Source organism: Girardinichthys multiradiatus, chromosome Y (genome assembly GCF_021462225.1).
Source record: "Girardinichthys multiradiatus isolate DD_20200921_A chromosome Y, DD_fGirMul_XY1, whole genome shotgun sequence".
NCBI classification, from domain to species: domain Eukaryota; kingdom Metazoa; phylum Chordata; class Actinopteri; order Cyprinodontiformes; family Goodeidae; genus Girardinichthys; species Girardinichthys multiradiatus.
The window spans coordinates 22,247,634-22,268,772 of NC_061818.1; the positions used below are offsets into that span (position 1 = coordinate 22,247,634).

Consider the following 21,139-nt stretch of genomic DNA (forward strand, 5'->3'; position numbering starts at 1 on the left):
CATGAAAGTGAAGTTGAACATCTCCCATGGCCTGCACAGTCACCAGATCTAAATATTATTGAGCCACTTTGGGGTGTTTTGGAGGAGCGAGTCAGGAAACGTTTTCCTCCACCAGTATCACGTAGTGACCTGGTCACTATCCTGCAAGAATAATGGCTTAAAATCCCTCTGACCACTGTGCAGGACTTGTATATGTCATTCCCAAGATGAATTGACGCTGTATTGGCTGCAAAAGGAGGCCCTACACCATACTAATAAATTATTGTGGTCTAAAACCAGGTGTTTCAGTTTCATTGTCCAACCCCTGTACTTGCACTATATAGAATAGGAATAAATGAAAGCAGCGCATATACTTCAGAATCCTGACCAGACTTGATGTTCCACATAAATCATCTTTATCTGCTCACGTTTAGACATAGTAATGCACGTTTTTATTACACCAACATAAATGGCCAGATAGGACACTGTTATAACAGCTAAAGCAAATACATTTTATTAAACTGAGGTTCAAGGATTTTCCAGCTTCTGTTTAGTTTGACCCCTGAAACTTGATGGGCTTTGAAAAAAAAAAAAACCTCAAGCCTGTATTAGGTAATCTTTAGGTAAATATTTGCACAGACACTATATAGCAGTTTTTAGTAAACCTTGGTCTGGTTGTATAGAGAAAGCCACTCCACTCTTAATCATCTCAGACCAAACGCTCAAACTTTTAATCTTCATAAGGAAAGATCTTCCAGAATAACATAAGTTAATTGTTGGCAGGGAATACAGTACATTCATACTATGGTCAGAAATACCTTGTTTAGAACAATTTAACTTTGTAAAACAGAAAGAGGTGAGGGAAGGGAAGGGGAGTTTCCCTACACTTTACAAGACTGAGTTACAAAAAAGCCAAAACTTGCCCATGTTAATGAATGAATAAATATTGCCTTCTATTTCACTTGGCAGCAGTATGTGTATTCAGGATATTCATCTAATAGCACTATCTGATCATATTTTCCAGTTTGGAGAGTGATTATAAACTAACCATTCTTGCATCTGGTCTTGGACACTGCTTTAGTGGACTGGAGGACATGGGCTCAGGGAGAATCTTCTCCTCATACAGTCTCCTCCTGAAAGAGAAACATTAGAGGAACGCATGTAAAGAATGTAACCTACAGCTTCTGACTGCATAGTCCTGCAGTCTGTTCGTGTCTCCCTCTTTGTATATGAATGTGCTTGCATAGGCAGTCCTCCTTGACATATGTGCATATCAGCATCTGGCACTGGTTGTGTGGTTTTTGGTCTGCAATCCATTCCAATCCATTATCCGAACAATAAATGTCCACTCCATTCTTCACTCTGTGTCCATGTGCAACATGTCGGGAGCCTGGCTAAGGCTTTAACCATCTCCTTATAATCAGACACGTCAGTGACTGTTTCTCATCATGTCTGTCATGGTGTATTAAAATAGAAGCTTTACAGGAAAACTGCTGACACTCGCACGCGTGCACACACACACACACACACACAAACACAGTTGTTTTAACAGTGCTCTTTACATTTCACAGACTCACATACTCTTACACAGTATCAGGGGCATAACTGAGTTAACAATCTCATTAGGCACAGGCACACGAGACATTATTAGCCCACTAACACAAATTGAGTGAATGGATGCTGGAAAGCCTTGCGGATGTGGAGCCACACTAAAAGAAAATGAAATAAAAGAAATCCAGTCATTTTATAAAGACATCACATTGTTTTCTGGAGGGTGGCTGATTAGCACTTTATAACAACCCCTACGGGATTTTCCTTCTGTCGATGTGTACATTTTTAAGCACAAAGACCACTGAATCTCATTTATCAAAGGCAGAGTCATTCTTTGGGGGCATTTACTATGAAGGAAATGCACAACACTTATTATATTAATCAGTGTTAGGTCTTCTAAGATATAACACGTCAATTCATCTGTTCCCTCAAAACTCTAAACAAGTGCTTGAATCTATGGTAGCTGTGTTTCAGAGACATTTGCCCCTAGGTCTAAAAATGTTCTGTTAGAAATAATCTGCTCAAATTAAGAGCCAGTAATATTAACAGCACCTTGCAAAAGTATCCATACCCCCTAAAACCATTTTACACTTTGTGGTGTGCAAATGTATTCAGTTCCCTGCACTCAGATTCCCCTAAATGAAATCCAGATAAACATGTAATTTATTCTTAGAATAAATAGTAGTGAACAAACAGCAACATGTTGACCAAGGAACACACCAGACAGATCAGGGATACATTTTGAAAACCCTGCATCCTTCTCTTTTCACTTCTCAATTATGCAATCTATAACACAAAATCACAAAAAAACACATTGATCTTTGTTTGTAATGGGATAAAATGTGAAAAACCGCAAGGACTCGATTTTTTGAGAGGTAATGTAAATATATGAACAGTGATGTTAATGTATTAATTAGATTAAATACTTCTATCAGTGCCGCATGATGTGACCTAATTATCTGATGTCAAAGCAACTCATACAATGAAGCTAAACTTGCGCATATTTAGAAGATGCATCTCTAAAATAGCATCTTGTTTTATCTCAATGCTTTAAGGATCCCTTAGGTGTTATTTACACGGTTTTGAAAACAACTGGGACTACATGTGAGGAAATGAAGGGATTCTGTGGAACATCAAGTCCTGTCACATCTTTGAAGTTTGTTTGCAATTTTGATAGAATTCAGCTCAGAACAGTGCAGGTTTATTGCGATCGAGGGTGTCCTTTTTTACAATAACTGAGCATCTGAAAATGAGGTTTAAATACTCTATGAGTGCCCCCAGGTGGTCAGATAATTAAAAGCTGAATTAGTCAAAACAGAAATTTATTTCACTTTTAGTTTCAGGGATGTATCATGCCTAGGAGAGAGAAGCATCTTCATAGCACACAATGAGATTAAACAATGTTATTAAATCATGGCTGCAATACTTGAATTGCAGTTGTGTCAATTCTGTAGCGCGGCGCACATGTGCGATACACTTCGAATGACCTGTGGTGCTCATGCTGTTGAATTAAACTAAGCACCGATTGAAACCCCTTTAGATTAAAACTTGAACAGTTTCTTTGGAAGGATCAGTTATGTGGTCATCAATGTCTACCACCATTTATTTTCTCATCAATTTAATGGTATTGTATTTTCTTCTATGATCTGTTAGGTCTTAATGAGTGCAATCTTTTTACTCTGTTTGTGTTTATATTTAAAACTTTGTATAATTTTGGTTGCTTTGTAATCAAAAGCCTAACTAGGTAGGGATAAGCATTGTAAATTAGCTTTGGGTCCAAACGTTGAAGTACTTCCTATAAAAACAAAGTAAGAAATTAAATGAAATTAAGTATGGTGGTTTGGACATTTGCGTTTCCCATCAACGCATCTGTATATCTACATTTTTGAAAGCTAAATTGGAGGCATACAGTTGGTGGCTGCTTCAAGGTATTATTGCCATAGTGGTTTTGCACTGTGTTGAATAATGGGGTGTCATTAGTTATTGTTCTTTTTAAGAGTTTTTATGTTGTGGGGTCTTGTCTATGTACTTGGAACATGTATCTAATGGTTATTTTAGAAATTAATTACATAAATCAAAAATTATTTGAGCCTCTGCTGTCATATGAACCACACATCTTCCTTCTGAACCCTAGTACGTGACATTTGGCCTAATTATTTTAATATGAAAAACTCAAACTGGATTATGACAGCTTATTGCCAACATTGTGACAGCATGAGCTCAGATATATCAAGTTTGTGCAAAAGAAATGAACAAATGTAATTTTTGCAAACTAAACATCACTATGGTCCACTTCCCTCTCTGGCTGTTGCATTTCAACATCTTGCAAGTGTCCAGACTGGCTTGCAGAATATATCTTAATTTATTATTCATGGATTATGTGTATGAAAACTTTAGGTTGCAAAACCAATTTGATTCAATCAAGATGTTTTAATAAAAGAGGCAAGGTATTGTGTGCTCACATTAACACTCACACACATGTAGCTTTGAAATTTGGATGGGGGGCCAAGCTTCACAATTTTAGGCCTCTGAGTCAACAGGTGGATGAGGATAATTGAATCAGATGTGTCTGGAGTCTGAGGCCCACAGATCAAAGCAGTGGCAGGTCAGGCCAGAGCAACACACACACACACACACACACACACACACACACAAAAGAGAGCACCCACTATGTAAAGCCTCAGAAGCTGCAGCTTGGCTGATTAAAGCAACCTGACATCCAAGCCCCAGCCTGACCTCCAGGTGCAGAGCCAGCGGGCCCAGGTCTTAGCCTCAAGCACCCCCAGAAAAAGTCTGACCTTGGGATACAAACATCCACATGTCCCTGCACACCCTTCACCATAAACAGACACAGGGAAAGATCAGAGAAAAGACTCTGTGAGCGAGGAATGAGAGACACTTATACCAAAATAAACAACTAAATCGCACAACTGCACAGAAAATGTTACTGTCACACATGCCCAGAGAAAAAACACAGAGGAGAATGAAGGGGGCTGTAGACCTGGCCAAGCGTTTTCATATGTGGATGAAAAGCACACAGATGGAAGACAGACATCAAGGATAGAAAAGAGGAAAACAAAGAAATAAAACGTGAAAGGAAGCTCTAAAACAGACATACATGATGTAATATTCTGATCTAAAAAGTAAAAAAGGAGGGCACTTATTGTTAAACCAACAACAGTTTATATTACTCTGCATCACAACAGGCACAAAAAGTTGGAGAAGACAAAAAATCTAGAGAACTGTTTTAGCTTTTAATGAGTTTTTCTTCCAGATTCCTCTGAATGACAGACTGCTATACACAATGAAACACCCCCATCTTGTGGTCAAATTTGGAACAGTACGTGTAAAGGAATATCTAAGCTTGAGACAAAATCCACATATGGCAGCAGACCTAATTCTAAGCAACACAGAGCAACACCTGAAAACAGCAGGAAAAAAAACAGTCAAAGTTTAACTTGAGATGGGGTTAAAACAGAATTAAGCCAAACCGTTCTGCAAGCAGCAAGTAAGTCTACCTCACACCAAACTGTGGGGAGATCAAACAGTGCCACATCATAGCGACACATCATAGCTAAATGAAACAAAAACATAAAAGGACTCGTGGAGTGATTCATTTTCTCTTTCAGGATGTTTGTCTGTAATCTGGGAGTTTTTCATGCTCTTATCTCAGAATTGTGCTCAGCAGAAACACAGGAAGAAGAAATGGCTCGTCTGACACTTGTAAAAGGTTCTGTAGTGACAAAGTTTTAAAATCACGTTTGATGTTATTTGATGTTATCTTTAAGAGGACATGAGAAAATATTGAAAATGTTTTTGGTTTTTTTTCCCGCTCTCCTGCCATTAGCAGTTATTATTTATTTACAATGGGAGCAGTAATGATGTCTGGTTACATGAAGCATTTGCTGTTAAACAGCGTTTTATTATTTAGTTAAAAACAAAGACAAAATAATTATGAAGTTCACATTTTAACTTCTCTTTAGAAATGCAGATCTTTAGGTTAACCAAGTTTTCCAAATAGCTGCCAGCATGTTCCACAACAGACAGAGGTTAAAAGGTCACAAATATAAAACAGAGCACTTCGTTCATCCTTCCTGATATCTGCTGAAAGTCTTGCTCTCTCTCGGTCTCTCACAGCCTGAAGAATCTGAGGACATGTCTTGACATGTAGTAAAAAAATACATTTCCTTTAAGCACCGTACAGTTCTGTGATTCCTTTTGACTTTGTTTTAAACACCTTACTGACATGGAAAATATCAAACTTTTAAATCTTTTCTTGGCAACAGTGGCCACACCAAAAAGTGTTACATAGGGTTTCTGAAATTTGGATAAGAATGGAAAAAAATGAAATAATACGCTTGCTTTTCCAAACTTGTTTCATAAAGACAAAAACCTTCTACTACTAAATTAAGTGATTTTTTGAATGATCTATATTTAAATCATATTTAACTTTAAATTGCTCGATCTCACATTGATTTAAACATTAAACCTATAAGTATTTTGTTTTATGACTTACTGACTGAATGCACCTATTGTGCATTCGTCTGTCTCTCTGTCTGTCTATCCATCCATCCACTTCCACAGAGGAAGCTCATTTCAGCCATTAGCTTCATCTGCACTGTTCTTTCATTTATGATTCATATCTCATGAGCATAGGTGAGATTCAGAAAATAGAGTGACTGGTATAATAAGAACTTTGCCTTTGGGCTCAGGATTTTCTTCATGAAGACAGAATGGAGCAAGGGTCCACTTTACTGCCAACAGGGACCCATTCTGTCTATTCATCACCCGCTCCATCCTACCATCTCTTGGGCACAAAACACCAAGATACTTTAACTCTTTCGCTTTAGGCAGATTCTGACCAGAAACCTTGAGTGAGCAATCCACCTATTCTAGATACGAATCATGGCCTCAGGCTTAGAGCAAGGTTCATGTGAAATGAAAAATTTAGCATTTTATTTCGTGGAAGAGGAAAATGCACTTAACCTTTAGCAGTTTGCAAAGAGGCTGAAGCTGACTGCAAATCCAGGACGGCTGGACAACAGGATACAGTTCAATCCCAGAGCTGTGAGAGACTTTTGTCAGTTAACTAACATATCTTTGGAATACATGTATAAATGCCACACAGTGAGGCCCCAGCAGGCCTTTTTATTGTCTAAACCAATCTTCCCAAGAGGTGACAGCACTAACTGCTGCTGCGCCTAATCGTAACGACATAATTCCACCGCCCCAAAAGAAAACTTTGGATTAAATACGGCGGCGGTGGACTTGTACTCCCTCGTATGCAGCGCCCTGGTGTAAATTAATCGCTGCCAACTACAGCGCTCTCTTTTTATGATGCTAATGAGTATGGGAAGCCACTGGGCTCTGATTTGCCTTTCCTTCCTAATTAAATTTGAAAAACCAGGAGCCATTGCTAACAACACGTTGTAGAGCCCCTGGACTGCCTCCAGTCAGAGGAAATATCCCAGAGTGTTAGGATGACTGATGACAAGTAAAGTAAGCTGCCTTCAAATCCGACACATTTACACAGTAATAAAAAAGACAAGGAAATTGAATTGAATTACTTAATTTTAAGCTTAAAACAAATTATTTTTTGAACGTTTCAAATGTTAAAAGATAAATAAAACATTTTAATGATGTATTGAGCTTTATTCTTTGCCTTTTCTGCAATGTGGGGTTACAGCTGTGGAGAGGAGCAACAGAACGATGGGTAAAGTATAAGAGAAGTTCCTTATCCTCTCATGTTGTTTTGAAGTGTTTTTCTTTGAAAACCCAAAATGGACAGCTCAAGCAGACTGATGCAAGTACTTGGCAATGTCTTTAGCTTTTCAGATAGTGCTCCTGAGCAAATACGACAAGCAATCAGTAAGAAAAGCTATTTTTATCTATAGCTTCAAAGCGCAGTTCAATTTCCTCAGTCCAGTAGAAGAAGTTTGGAATGAAGAAGTTCCGACAGATGCCGTATCCATTAACGCAAACATCTCCTGTGCCTGTCTCCCTAACAGACAAATAAAGCACGTTTCCCTTCAGAACCCCTTATACACATCAATATAACACTTATCCTATTAAGTACAGATCTAATTGTAAAAGGACTCCCCACTTCAATCTTAATGAGTAACTATGAACTGAAAGCTGTGTAATACATCATGCTCGCCAATAGCAGATTTATTGGCTTTAGCTTTCAGCTGTGGAGAAAATAATACATTCAGGAAATCAGTTGGTAAAGGTGGGTCATCTCTAGGCATCAGGCAGTAACCCGTAATAAGCTATACCAAAGACATAAACAGAATCAGAATCAGCTTTGTTGCCAAGTTCGTACACACAACAAACAAGGAATGTGACTCTGGTAAACTTTGCTCTCTGGGTTTCTTTTTTTTGGTGGGGGTTTTTGCGTTAAAAGATTCTGATTCTGATTCTAAACAGCTACGGTTACAAACTGCTACTGCACACCATTCCTAAAGTTTCAGGTCCTTTTAATGACATGTCTGAGAAAGTGTTGGAGTGATCAGTTTTCTCTGCTTGTATGGAGTATAAGGTAGCAAACTCCTGCCCCTCCTACCGGTCAGAAGGCTTCTACACTTTTGCTTTGTTTAACAAATATATCTAGTAAGCTATGAGTTGCATGACAGCTAGCTAACTGCAGGTTGGCTACCTTAGGGAACAGCCTGACTAACTTGCCAGCTAATAACAGCTTCTTATTCTCTTATTCTTAGACAATTTTATGCAATAAGCATTTGAAAAAATAAATTTAGCAGATGTTGGTAAATGGCCTGCACCTGTATAGCTCTTTATCAAGTCCCTAGAGACCCCAAAGCTCTTTACACTACAATCAGTCATCCACCCATCCATACACACATTCACACACTGACAGTGGTGAGCTACATTGTAGCCACAGCTACCCTGGGGCACACTGACAGAAGTGAGGCTGCCATGATGTTGATTCTACATCAAGGTTCTCGCCAGCGCATTTGTCAGCTATAGAGTTTGTTCCCGCTTCCTTTCACCCTGTGCGACCGCTAACGGTAATGCTTTCTAAAATCATGTCAGCTTCAAAGGGTGGGTATAAACGGGCCTGCAGAAGAAAATCTCAATCTCAATTTGTGTTTTACCTTTGTGGTTATTTGGCCAAGTGGTACAAATGGTCTTAGATAGGATCTTGCGAGCAAACTAACCCTACCTTTGTTTAACCTAGCACATCGGTCGCACAACCTAGCATGTTCTCTGTTATGGACTAGGACTAGAAATCAAGAGAGATCCACTGTCTTCTGTACCACCTGTATTGAAACACAGTGGGTGTAGAGCACAATGTTCAGTAAGCAACATGGGGTCCACTAGATTTCCATCTCAATGTCTGTGTTCTAGCTACGACAACCATCTTGTTTCAAGACCAGACTGACCACATGGTATCAGCAGTCATCTCAGAGATTTCTCACACCAAACAAAGACACTGGGATGATCATTTGGAATTGCACATTTTACAGAATCCTAGGTATTAGTCAAATAGGTTTAGTAGGTTTAGCACCACTGAGTTTAATCCTTGCTTGTTTACTGTTAGAATTTATATTGCACATTTCCAAAAAGCGGTTGTCATTGTTTGTGTATGCGTGATGTAACGGCTGCTGGTTAAAAAGCCTTTGATTTCTAACCTTCATTAATTCTGCCTTCTAGGTGTCATAGGCCAACATACATATAAGTCTGCTTATATTATTAATAGATATTTGTTCTTGGTTTCCAAAGATGGCCACAGAAATTATGCATGTTATTAATATTTGTATTAACTTTCAACAATAGATCTTTATTAATATCTGTTAATACCAACACTAGCTCCTATAATGTAAAGGGTTAATGGGAGCTTGGGAATTTCCACCTTAGAACGTGAGCAAGGTGGACCTCGCTGCGTGCATTGAGAAGCAGTTCACTGCAGAAGACCCCTCCCCACTGACCGTGGCTGAGCTGGGCCCTCCTAACAATAGTTAGGGGATAGGTTACAGAGCGCCGAGAAGCCTCTGACTCTTGGTCAAGACGTGGAGGGTTCTAAGGAATGACCTCCTCCCCAGGGAGTAACATTTGGTTTTATGGTGAAAAAATACGACCCAAAAAGCACCGACTGCATCAATGAATGAGTTAAAGACTTGAATATCCCTGCAGGGGATTCGTTTAGTCTTCAGATTTTTCAAAAGTCGAGGTCATTAATTTCACTCAGTAGTTCTTTTATCATGCAACTGCAATGTACTTGTTTATGTTTTTTCATCATGTAAAGCACTTTGAATTGTCTTGTTGCTGAAATGTGCTGTACAAATAAACTTGTCTTGCTTTGATGGCACTCCTTAAGAGACATTTCCCTTACAATCAAGGTATAATAATCAATATGTTATACTATTTTACAAGCAGTAGAAAGAACATTTTGGTTTAAAAAGCAATTTTGTTTGAGGATTTGATGTAAATATTGTGATATTGTAAAAGGTTATCAAGGATATCAAACCATAGGAATCCCATACCAGGTCAAGACTCGCCAGGTCTAAATTGGCTTAAGCAAATAAATAAACCAGCTAATAGGAGAGAACAAATAAGATCTTTAGACTGGCTGTGTGGCTCATATAAAGAGTAGTTATCTTCTGACTAAAATACAGGAGGTGTGTTTCACATCTGTAATACCGGGGTCTTCAGGCAAGGCACTGAGGCCCCATGATTGCCTCTGATTTGATCATCAGCATGTAACAGAGTGAAAATCACTGCATATACAGGTCCTTCTCAAAATATTAGCATATTGTGATAAAGTTCATTATTTTCCATAATGTAATGATGAAAATTTAACATTCATATATTTTAGATTCATTGCACACTAACTGAAATATTTCAGGTCTTTTATTGTCTTAATACAGATGATTTTGGCATACAGCTCATGAAAACCCAGAATTCCTATCTCACAAAATTAGCATATTTCATCCGACCAATAAAAGAAAAGTGTTTTTAATACAAAAAACGTCAACCTTCAAATAATCATGTACAGTTATGCACTCAATACTTGGTCGGGAATCCTTTGGCAGAAATGACTGCTTCAATGCGGCGTGGCATGGAGGCAATCAGCCTGTGGCACTGCTGAGGTCTTATGGAGGCCCAGGATGCTTCGATAGCGGCCTTTAGCTCATCCAGAGTGTTGGGTCTTGAGTCTCTCAACGTTCTCTTCACAATATCCCACAGATTCTCTATGGGGTTCAGGTCAGGAGAGTTGGCAGGCCAATTGAGCACAGTGATACCATGGTCAGTAAACCATTTACCAGTGGTTTTGGCACTGTGAGCAGGTGCCAGGTCGTGCTGAAAAATGAAATCTTCATCTCCATAAAGCTTTTCAGCAGATGGAAGCATGAAGTGCTCCAAAATCTCCTGATAGCTAGCTGCATTGACCCTGCCCTTGATAAAACACAGTGGACCAACACCAGCAGCTGACACGGCACCCCAGACCATCACTGACTGTGGGTACTTGACACTGGACTTCTGGCATTTTGGCATTTCCTTCTCCCCAGTCTTCCTCCAGACTCTGGCACCTTGATTTCCGAATGACATGCAGAATTTGCTTTCATCTGAAAAAAGTACTTTGGACCACTGAGCAACAGTCAGTCCAGTGCTGCTTCTCTGTAGCCCAGGTCAGGCGCTTCTGCTGCTGTTTCTGGTTCAAAAGTGGCTTGACCTGGGGAATGCGGCACCTGTAGCCCATTTCCTGCACACGCCTGTGCACGGTGGCTCTGGATGTTTCTACTCCAGACTCAGTCCACTGCTTCCGCAGGTCCCCCAAGGTCTGGAATCGGCCCTTCTCCACAATCTTCCTCAGGGTCCAGTCACCTCTTCTCGTTGTGCAGCGTTTTCTGCCACACTTTTTCCTTCCCACAGACTTCCCACTGAGGTACCTTGATACAGCACTCTGGGAACAGCCTATTCGTTCAGAAATGTCTTTCTGTGTCTTACCCTCTTGCTTGAGGGTGTCAATAGTGGCCTTCTGGACAGCAGTCAGGTCGGCAGTCTTACCCATGATTGGGGTTTTGAGTGATGAACCAGGCTGGGAGTTTTAAAGGCCTCAGGAATCTTTTGCAGGTGTTTAGAGTTAACTCGTTGATTCAGATGATTAGGTTCATAGCTCGTTTAGAGACCCTTTTAATAATATGCTAATTTTGTGAGATAGGAATTTTGGGTTTTCATGAGCTGTATGCCAAAATCATCCGTATTAACACAATAAAAGACCTGAAATATTTCAGTTAGTGTGCAATGAATCTAAAATATATGAATGTTAAATTTTCATCATGACATTATGGAAAATAATTAACTTTATCACAATATGCTAATATTTTAAGAAGGACCTGTAGAACTAATGAGGCTGTATGTGTGTTTCAATGAGAAACACACTACAAAAGGGCTTTGGAGAACGTATCACAGTTCCATTTGTCTTTATCATAGCATTCTAGTTTTTAGACATGCGATTGGCTTATTAGAGTCACAAACACATTACTGAGCCTGATTTCAATCCCAAAAAAGGCAGTAATTAATACTATAACATGCAACAACATAAGTACTGTTACTAAATTAAAATGTCAGTTGGGGTTTCTAATGAGATATAAAACTCTATTAAGAATACAATTTTAAATTCGATCTGCTCTACTTGCAGAAAAGCAACACAACAGGAAAAGACACTGGGCTTTTTTGCCGAGCATCACCCGGAAAAGCTGTTGTCTGACCCTCCATAAATCCCACTGCGAGTAGAGACGATGATGGGATGGGTGCCAGTGCTGCAGATGGAAAAGAAAACTTTTCAAAGAGGTGTGGGTCTTGTATTTCACCACACAATCCTTCTAGCGATGTTATTAAAAAGAACAATGCCTCTATTAGGATGTAAATAACTCTGCTTTTGTCATTTATTAGGAGGGCTTGGGTGTGGGGTTGGAACTAATTGTTTTAATTTCATTAATTTGTAGTTGGCAAATATGGTCTCCATATACAAATTCTCAAGATACAAAGTGCATGTTCAAATTCGAAGGTTTCACTATTTTTCCCAAATATTTACTCGGAAACAAATTTTGCATTTTTGCGGTTAACATTTTTAACAAGTAAACTGACAAAAGGCAGCTTCACTGGATGCCGTAACAGGGCAGCTCGCTTTTGCTCTTCGCTTTTTCTTCCCCGCTGTAAAATCATCTTACGCCAAATCCTTTAATAAGCGGACATATTTACATTTTGTTCTAATAGTACCTGCATTCTGACAGAAGGTTTGTAAACGAAAACCGATTATGTGTGGTTGCAGTTGTAACCCACCTGTGGTGAGCAGTGACGGGTGTAGAACTGGGTCGGTCCTTAAGAATATCCATGGCCAAACTTTCATCCGCACACCCGCTCAGCTCTCCTGTGACCCAGTCAGGAAGACCTCTGTTGCTCTGCTCCACAGATCGACCAGTCAGTGGTTCATCAAAATAGATGGACTACAAATTCAGATTAAAACAGCAGAATATTAGAATATCTGGAAAATAAATGTTTCTTACGCAATCGATGTCGATGGTTATGAAATTTTAAATCTTCGAAAAACACAAGTGAAGTGTAGAATTTGTTTCATACCATGTAGGCAGGGAGTGTTTTGAGCTTTCCAGGCTCTGGTTTGGTGGTAAAAGGGCCCTCCAGGATCCCTCTTTTGAGCATATAAAGCAGCAAACGGGCATACGTGTTGCGGTTCTTTCGATCTGTCAGACCCGAACCACATGTTGCCGGGTCACACAGCTTCTTTATCCATATGGCACAACATTGGCGCTCTAACATGAGTTGACAAAGGGGAAATTAAAACCTGTAACTTATTTTTAAATACATCATTACATATGTTCATTACATATCAAAAATAAACAACAAAAATCTTAAAATAACAGTCTGTGAAGAGTAATTTTCAAGTCTTGCGACAAATTCTCAATTGAATTTCGGCGTGGACTATGACTGGACCGTTCTAACACATGAATGTGATCTAAAAATGTTGATCTAAATTATTTTATTATAACCCTGGCTGTATGAATGGTGTCATTCTCCAGCTGAAAGTCAAACCTCCACCCCTCAGTCTCAAGGCTTTTGCAGCGCCTAGCAGGTTTTCTAGGGCAAGTGTTTTGCTTCATGGAGCTTCCATCAACTCTGACCAGCTTCCCTGCTCCTGCTGTAAAAAAAAAAAAGCATCCCCAAAGGTGATGCTACTATCGTGTTTTACTGTGGGGAGGGCATGTTTAGAGTTTAGTGCAGTGTTAGTTTTTTTGCATATATGACATAAGGGTCATTTTTGTTCTTATCTGACCAGAGCAATTTGTTCCGCATATTTACTTAGGGCCAGGTTAGGCAATCAGTTGCTCCTGCATTTATTTAGGGCTATCATATGGAGGGCTGAATACTACGGAGCCCGCAAAGGGACATGGAGGGATTTTTGTTTACTTTTGCGTCCGCACGCAATATATTTTTTGCGTTATCTCACAACACTTTGTGGGATAGTTTCCAAATCAGACAACTGCAAAAATGGAACAAACACTACACCCATTGAGTTTTATTTTGAAAACACGGCCTTAAATAAAAGTCTATTGAATCAGACTTAAAGACAGTTATTATCCACAAGCTGTCAGACTATTTAACTCTGGACAATAATACTGCACTAAACCACATTTGTGACACTTTATTAGCTTATTGCTGCTACACAATGTGTACTTTTTTTTTTTTTTTAATTGCACGCCATTAGTGCTTTTGTTTTTATGGTGAGTTGAACGGTTCTTCTTATCCTAAGCATTTCGTTGCATTGTTGACTGTGTGTTAACCTGCATTTGACAAATAAACCATATCAATGACATATCAGTGTTGTTTGTTTTGTAAGTAATTTGTCATGCGTGCCGCTGTTCCAAAATTTACAGTTTTCTCAAGGTGCGACTTTTGCGAGCGAACGCAAAAGAAAAAAAATCCCCCCCATGTCCCTTCGCGGGCTCTGTAGTATTGTATGGAGCCCGCGAGGGGACATGGGGGGATTTTTTTTTTTTCTTTTGCGTCCCCAATACTTTTGCGTTCGCTCGCAAAAGATGTTAATCACCTTGAGAAAGCTGTGCATTTTGGAACAGCAGCACATTTGACAAACAGCCCTGATATGGCATTGATATGGTTTATTTGTCATATGCAGGTTAACACGCAGTCAACAGTGTAATTAAATGCTTGGGATAAGAAGACCCGTTCAAATCACGATAAAAACAAAAGTGGCGTGCAAAAAAACTGCACATCATGCAGCAGGAATAAGCAAAAAGTGTCACAGATGTGGTTTCGTGCAGCATTATTGTTCAGAGTTCAGCAGTTTGACAGCTTGTGGATAACTGTCTTTAAGTCTGATTGAAGATCCTTTTATTTAATGCCGATTTAAAATAAAACTAAATAAATCTCAAAAACGGGTCTCCCACAAAGTATTGCGAGATAACGCAAAGACTATTGGATGAGAACGCAGAAGTTTTGCGTGGGAACGCAAAATAAAAAAATTCCCATAGATTTTTTTCTGTGAACAATATTGAAAAACATGTGTTCCTTTCCTTCCACTTCACAATTATGTTCCATATTGTGTTGCCCTAAATAGAGAACATGGCCGTAATGTGACAAAAAAAACACTCAATGGGTGAATAATTTTGCAAGGCACCGTATAGGTGATGTGTTCACTTCTGTTGTGTGTTGCTGTTACTGCAGCTGTGATGAAATCTCACCTGTTTTGCTGGGATGCTTGAGAACATACGGTTTCATGTCTACCAGAACATGGTCAAACTCGGTGTCTAGCCTCTCCCATAAGGCTTCATGTTCGCTCATAGTGACCTGAGAGGGTTTATCAGAATACGAAATTAAAGAATGTTGGACGGATTCACGTCGCTGTTTTAAACCAGTCCCCACGGTTATCAACCTGAAGCTCAGCTTCGGCTATTGCCTCTTTAAATCCATTTTCTACGTGAGAGACAACATATTGCGTTGCCATGACAACTCTTAGCAGCGCTGGGCAATTAGACAATCTGTTTAGAGTGACTAGCTTTAATGTTAGCCGAGCTAACTCACTGCTGCCTTGCTAGGATTTGCTTCTTGTATCGTTTGCCTCTCGCTTTCTGTGGCGAGCTAATGGGGCTCTAAAACATAATACAATGTGTACGAAAATATAAGCTCTGACATGAAATGAGAATTACCTTGAGCAGGACTTTCGCCGCTCAAACTGCTTCAAACTTTAATCGTTTACGGCACATCCGTTTCCGCGGAGACGACTTCTTCCTCCTTTCAAAAGATCCCTTTCCTGCATACAGGAGCTGGATGCACGCCTGACACCAGCTTCCCCTTTACCAATTTAGATTTTATATTACTATACGATATTTAGTACGTTTTATTTTAAAGTTTTAAAAGGAAAATATACACCATTACATAGAACTATTGTACCAATATCAGTCTTGGGTCACGCCAAATTGCCCTCAGGTCTTGTGTGTTCAGGGTTCTGCGGTTACCCCGTGGATGGACCTGACCTGAAAGGTGGATAGTATAAAGTTTTGAAAGCTGGGTTCTGAAAATTCACAGTTAAATTTGAAACATTAAAACAATTTGTGCTGGACTCCAATTTCTTCCTTAAATTAAAAAACGATGTCACCCTGATCAGACGGATTTTAAGATGAGTATTTGAGGAGACTGAACACTAATTTCAAGTATAGTTTATCATAAGCCATCAATCCCAAGACTGCAATGCGTTAGTAATCTAGCACTGCAAGCCTTGTTAAAAATATTGATTTAAATATGTACTTATCCACATTCCAAATAAATGCTCCTTAACCCCCCCCCACCACCCATGTAGGGGGCATGATTCCTTACAGAGTCAGGTGCTCAACTTACACTTCTTCCACAATTACTGCTCTTCACTCCACCAAGGCATGTTGAACAACATCCGTCCCCCCCCCCCCACGCCAATTCAGAAAGGCTCTTAACAGACCATTAAGTTAGACAAGTCCCCAAAACACAACTGCAAACCATTTTGAATTTAAAAAAAAAAGTTTATTTCACCTGAAGGGAGGTATCTGCAAGCAAAAAAAGGTAGATATCAGCATTTGCCAGCAATTTCAGTTTTATGACTAGTATCCTCACCCACTAGCATTTTAATGTGAAATGGACTTACCGCCAAGTGTTCACATTTTGCGATAACCTTGAGTTGGGACCCTTCTTGGTACTGGATCCCAATTTTTGGCAGCCTTCATCTGCTGCATTCCAGCAGCAGACCAGTAAGCGTCTTTGGACTGGAGAAGCCTCTCGCGACTGTAACCGGTCTTGGACGTCTTAATCAGGCTTTTACAACTTGGGCGAGGAGGGGCCGGTTGTTAGGCCATCTGGGGAAAGCTCATCAGAACCCAATACTTCATAGTTGACAGAATTTTCTGGCTGAAAATCCATTAGGTCAAAGAACAGGTTCTCGTTAAAGATGTTGGAAAAAGCCATGCTCATCCAATCCTTGTAGGAAGCCTCGTCCACTTGATTTGGAGGTGAAGGTTTCCATGGAGGAGAGATATGTACAGGTGGATTGTCAACTTCGTTGTCCTGGCCAGACCACTCTGCAGCGTTTGGGGATGAAACACTTTGAGAAGGTTTAGCAATCACTGGTCTAGTTTGGGATTCTGGCTGGTTTTGGTTAGCAGAGACCAAAGGCCAGTTGTACTATACTATGACAGGACTACTTGGCTTGTTATCCACAACATCCCCAGTGGCCATAGCATTAAAGAATTCTTCATCCAGTGGGTTCTGAGTATCTGGTAGGGATTGATATTGACCTCCTGCAAATAGACAAGAGCTGTTAAAATATGAACATAATAGCATTTGAAGAGATATAGATTATATCTATCTATCTATCTATCTATCTATCTATCTATCTATCTATCTATCTATCTATCTATCTATCTATCTATCTATCTATCTATCTATCTATCTATCTATCTATCTATCTATCTATCTATCTATCTATCTATCTATCTATCTATCTATCTATCTATCTATCTATCTATCTATCTATCTATCTATCTATCTATCTATCTATCTATCTATCTATCTATCTATCTATCTATCTATCTATCTATCTATCTATCTATCTATCTATCTATCTATCTATCTATCTATCTATCTATCTATCTATATATATATATATCTATCTATATATAAAAAATATATATATATATCTAAAAATCAAAAATAAAAAAACCTACCTGTTGGAGTTGAAAAGCCAGCAGAGAGGTTCAACAGCAAAGAAATCCTACAATGTTGCAAACAAACATTTCATTGAGGATCTCTTCTGCTCACAATTACAAACAAGAACTCACATAGCAACAAAAGATACCACAAAAGAAGTCCAGGAGCCATGATCTTTTGACGGAAAAGCAGCTTCCTTTGCTTCTCAGATGCTATGGCTTGAGACAAAGCAAGCAGAGAACAACTGGAAAATAACCACTGCTGCTCAGCCTTGCTTAATATACCGTTCCCAGTTTGTTTCTAAAAAGAGCACTACCGGCTGCACCTCATAGGCCAATGATTGGCCTATGAGGTGCAGCTGTAGCAGCTGAGCAATACTATTCCCTAACTTAACATTAAAGCTTTTTGGTAACATTATCAGTGACATCATAATGCTCCATCTAGTGTATAGAAATAATTTTGGAAATCCCAGGTGACCTAAAACAGCAAAAAGTTAGTTGGAGTTAATGTGTGACAGTAAGAAAAATGATTATGTCTCTTTATACAGTGTATGTAAACATTTATATTAGTGTTTTTTAAAACAAAAGTTTTAAAAAACACTAAACCTAAAGTGCTAATAATTGCTACATATTGATGTTCTATTGAAAAGACCCTCAGCTCTATTGTTCTAATAAAATGACAAAGGACTCCATGCTCAGAACATTACAACCAAACTAAACAATCAATTATTAGAGCAAATCTTGCTGAAATGTTTTGTAAAGTATTCTGAAAAAAATAATGTCTAGTATTTATTTTAAATAACTCCCATCTGCCTTTCTTTGAAGTTTATTTATACTTCTTTTAAAAGTTGAATTTTTTAATCTTCGTAGTTCTTTTATTGTCATTCTCTTCCTTTCCTTCAGGCCACCCACAGCTTTACTTGGACTCGTCATTTTCTCAGAGATTGACAGAATAAGGAAAAAGAACGTTTAAAATAATTTTTGGAATGTACATTTAATTGTAGGTATGTTCTCAGCAAATTACAGACTTTTTCCCCTAATCTCCTCCTGTATCAGAATCAGCTTTATTGCCAAGTTCGTACATACAAACAAGGAATTTGACTCCGGTACACTTTGCTCTCTTGGTTTTTTTGTTTTTTTTGTGCATTATAAGATATATTTATGCATATATCTTTATGTCCTTAAATATACTTATATACAAAGGTGCATTTGCAAGTTCAGCATGCAGTTGTTTTGTACTCTATTAAATGTTCATCAGAGAAACAGCCTGGGGGAAGAAACTGTCTCTGTGGCGGCTGGTTTTAGTAAACAGTGCTCTGTAGCGACGGCCTGAAGGTAAAACTCTAAACAGTTTATGTGCAGGGTGTGTGGGGTCTGCAGAGATTATAGCAGCTCTTTTCTTGACCCTAGACCTGTATAAGTCCTGGATGGAGGGAAGGTCAGCTCTGATTATTCTCTCTGCATTCCTGATTATTCGTTGCAGTCTGGACCTGTCCTGTTTTGTGGATGATCCAAACCACACTGAGATGGATGAAGACAGGACAGACTGAATGATGGCAGTGTAGAAGATGACCAGCAGCTCCTGTGGAAGGTTGAACTTCTTGAGTTGCCTCAGGAAGTACAGTCTCTGCTGGGCCTTCTTTCGAACAGTGTCTATGTGTGAAGACCATCTCAGGTCCTCAGAGATGGTGATTCCTAAGAACCTGAAGTGGTCCACGGCCGATACAGTGTTGTTGAGGATGGTGAGTGGGGTGTATGGGGGTGGTGTTCTCCAAAGGTCCACCACCATTTCCACAGTCTTGAGTGGGTTCAGTTCAAGGTATTTCTGACAACACCAGTGTACCAGCCGATCCACCTGCTGTCTGTATGCAGACTCATCACCGTCCTGGATCAGTCCAATGACAGTGGTGTCATCTGCAAACTTCAGGAGTTTCACGGACGGGTCCACTGAGGTCCAGTCACTTGTATAGAGGGAGGAGTGGGGATAGAACACACCCCTGGGGGGCACCAGTACTCATTGATATGGATCGGGAGAAGATGCTCCCCAGTCTCACCTGCTGCTGTCGGTCTGTCAGGAAGCTGTTGATCCACTGACAGGTGGAGGCTGGGACATTGAACTGGGTGAGCTTCTGGTGGAGGATGTCTGGTATGATGGTGTTGAAGGCCGAGCTGAAGTCTACAAACTTATATGTAACCATTGTCGGCGGCTGAATTATGGCACATTCTAAATCGTTGTGAAATTTCCAAATTTAAAAACGAATTCTCCCAAGATTCTGCTTCTTTTATATTATAAAGGCTGCTTTTATCCATTGGAAATGCAATAACACTATGTCTTTAACTTTATTTGCATGGGTTTTTCTTCCATAGATTTAAAGTTTGCTGTTGTGTTTCATTTTAAGCTAATTCTTTACCTTTCATCACCTAAAAATATGAACCAGTCTATGGACCATCTGCATCTCAACAAACTAGAATAAAATTATTTCAGTAATTTGTGTCAAACAGTAAAACTCACATATTACATAGATCTACTAAACATTGAGTGATGTATTTACAGCACTCATTTGTAATAATTTTGATGATAAAAACTTATCCCTAATGTGCAAACATTTTAATGATTATAAATAAAATAAAGTTATAAAATAAAAAAGCACTGTACAGTACATGAACTTCTTTTGAATAATTACTGCATAAATGTGACCTTCAGCTCATCTGCATTGTTGGGTCTGGGGTCTCTCCCCTCATCTGTGTGTGGTGACTCTTAAAGCACTCACTCCAGTTGTAGTCCATGTCTTATGAATCTCTCTCAAACAAGTGTGTTTTCGTTCACTGTAATCTCAAAGCTTTTTTTATCTTTTCCTTCCGCTCAACTTTCCAATAGAAACCAGCAAAACAGACAGCTTCTGTAACAATGACCTTTTGTGGCTCAAGTCCCATGATTGGGATAGCCCACGACATGACCATTGCATAACTTTTTTCTTTGAATTTGTTAAAGTTTATCTCATGAATAATTCAATATTCTGAGAAACCAAACTTTGGATTTTTACTAGTTGTAAACTATTATCTTCAAAAATGAGTTATAAACTTGCAATATATCACTGTGCAATACATCTTTGCATGTTGGCTTTTATTCCAACAATACAAAATAGGGTTGAAATTAAATTTAAGGCACTGAGATAAGTTAATGAAAATCCCAATTCTCCTCTTCATATAAAGTGCAAGATGACCATTCCAAAGAAGACTGTAATTTATAATGTTCTGTTGACAGAACAGACAGTGCAGGTTTTACACAGAGGTTCTCAGTGCACAATGTAGTCGTTCTATGAACACAAAGAATATGCTTAAGGTACACTTCTATGTTCAATCAAAACGGTATATGTACA

At 39.1% G+C, this 21,139-nt stretch overlaps 1 protein-coding gene and 1 long non-coding RNA gene across 2 annotated transcripts in view; both read right to left on the reverse strand.

The window, feature by feature from the left end:
* The window catches only part of LOC124864062 (centrosomal protein of 112 kDa-like), a 176,086-nt gene extending 160,272 nt beyond the window's left edge, over positions 1-15,814 (reverse strand). The window contains exons 1-5 of the mRNA XM_047358676.1: positions 15,735-15,814; positions 15,270-15,375; positions 13,132-13,322; positions 12,835-12,998; positions 1,028-1,112 (exon numbers count right to left, since the gene is read on the reverse strand). Coding sequence (XP_047214632.1) covers positions 1,028-1,112; positions 12,835-12,998; positions 13,132-13,322; positions 15,270-15,369 — 540 coding nt within the window. The 5' untranslated portion in view covers positions 15,370-15,375; positions 15,735-15,814. The remainder of the gene's footprint in view (positions 1-1,027; positions 1,113-12,834; positions 12,999-13,131; positions 13,323-15,269; positions 15,376-15,734) is intronic.
* A 1,330-nt stretch (positions 15,815-17,144) lies between these two features.
* On the reverse strand, positions 17,145-18,062 carry LOC124865056. Its single transcript, XR_007037435.1, has 3 exons — positions 17,909-18,062; positions 17,778-17,824; positions 17,145-17,351 (listed from the first exon to the last, which is right to left on the reverse strand). It is a non-coding gene; the product is annotated as an uncharacterized LOC124865056 (long non-coding RNA).
* Positions 18,063-21,139: the final 3,077 nt, after the last annotated feature.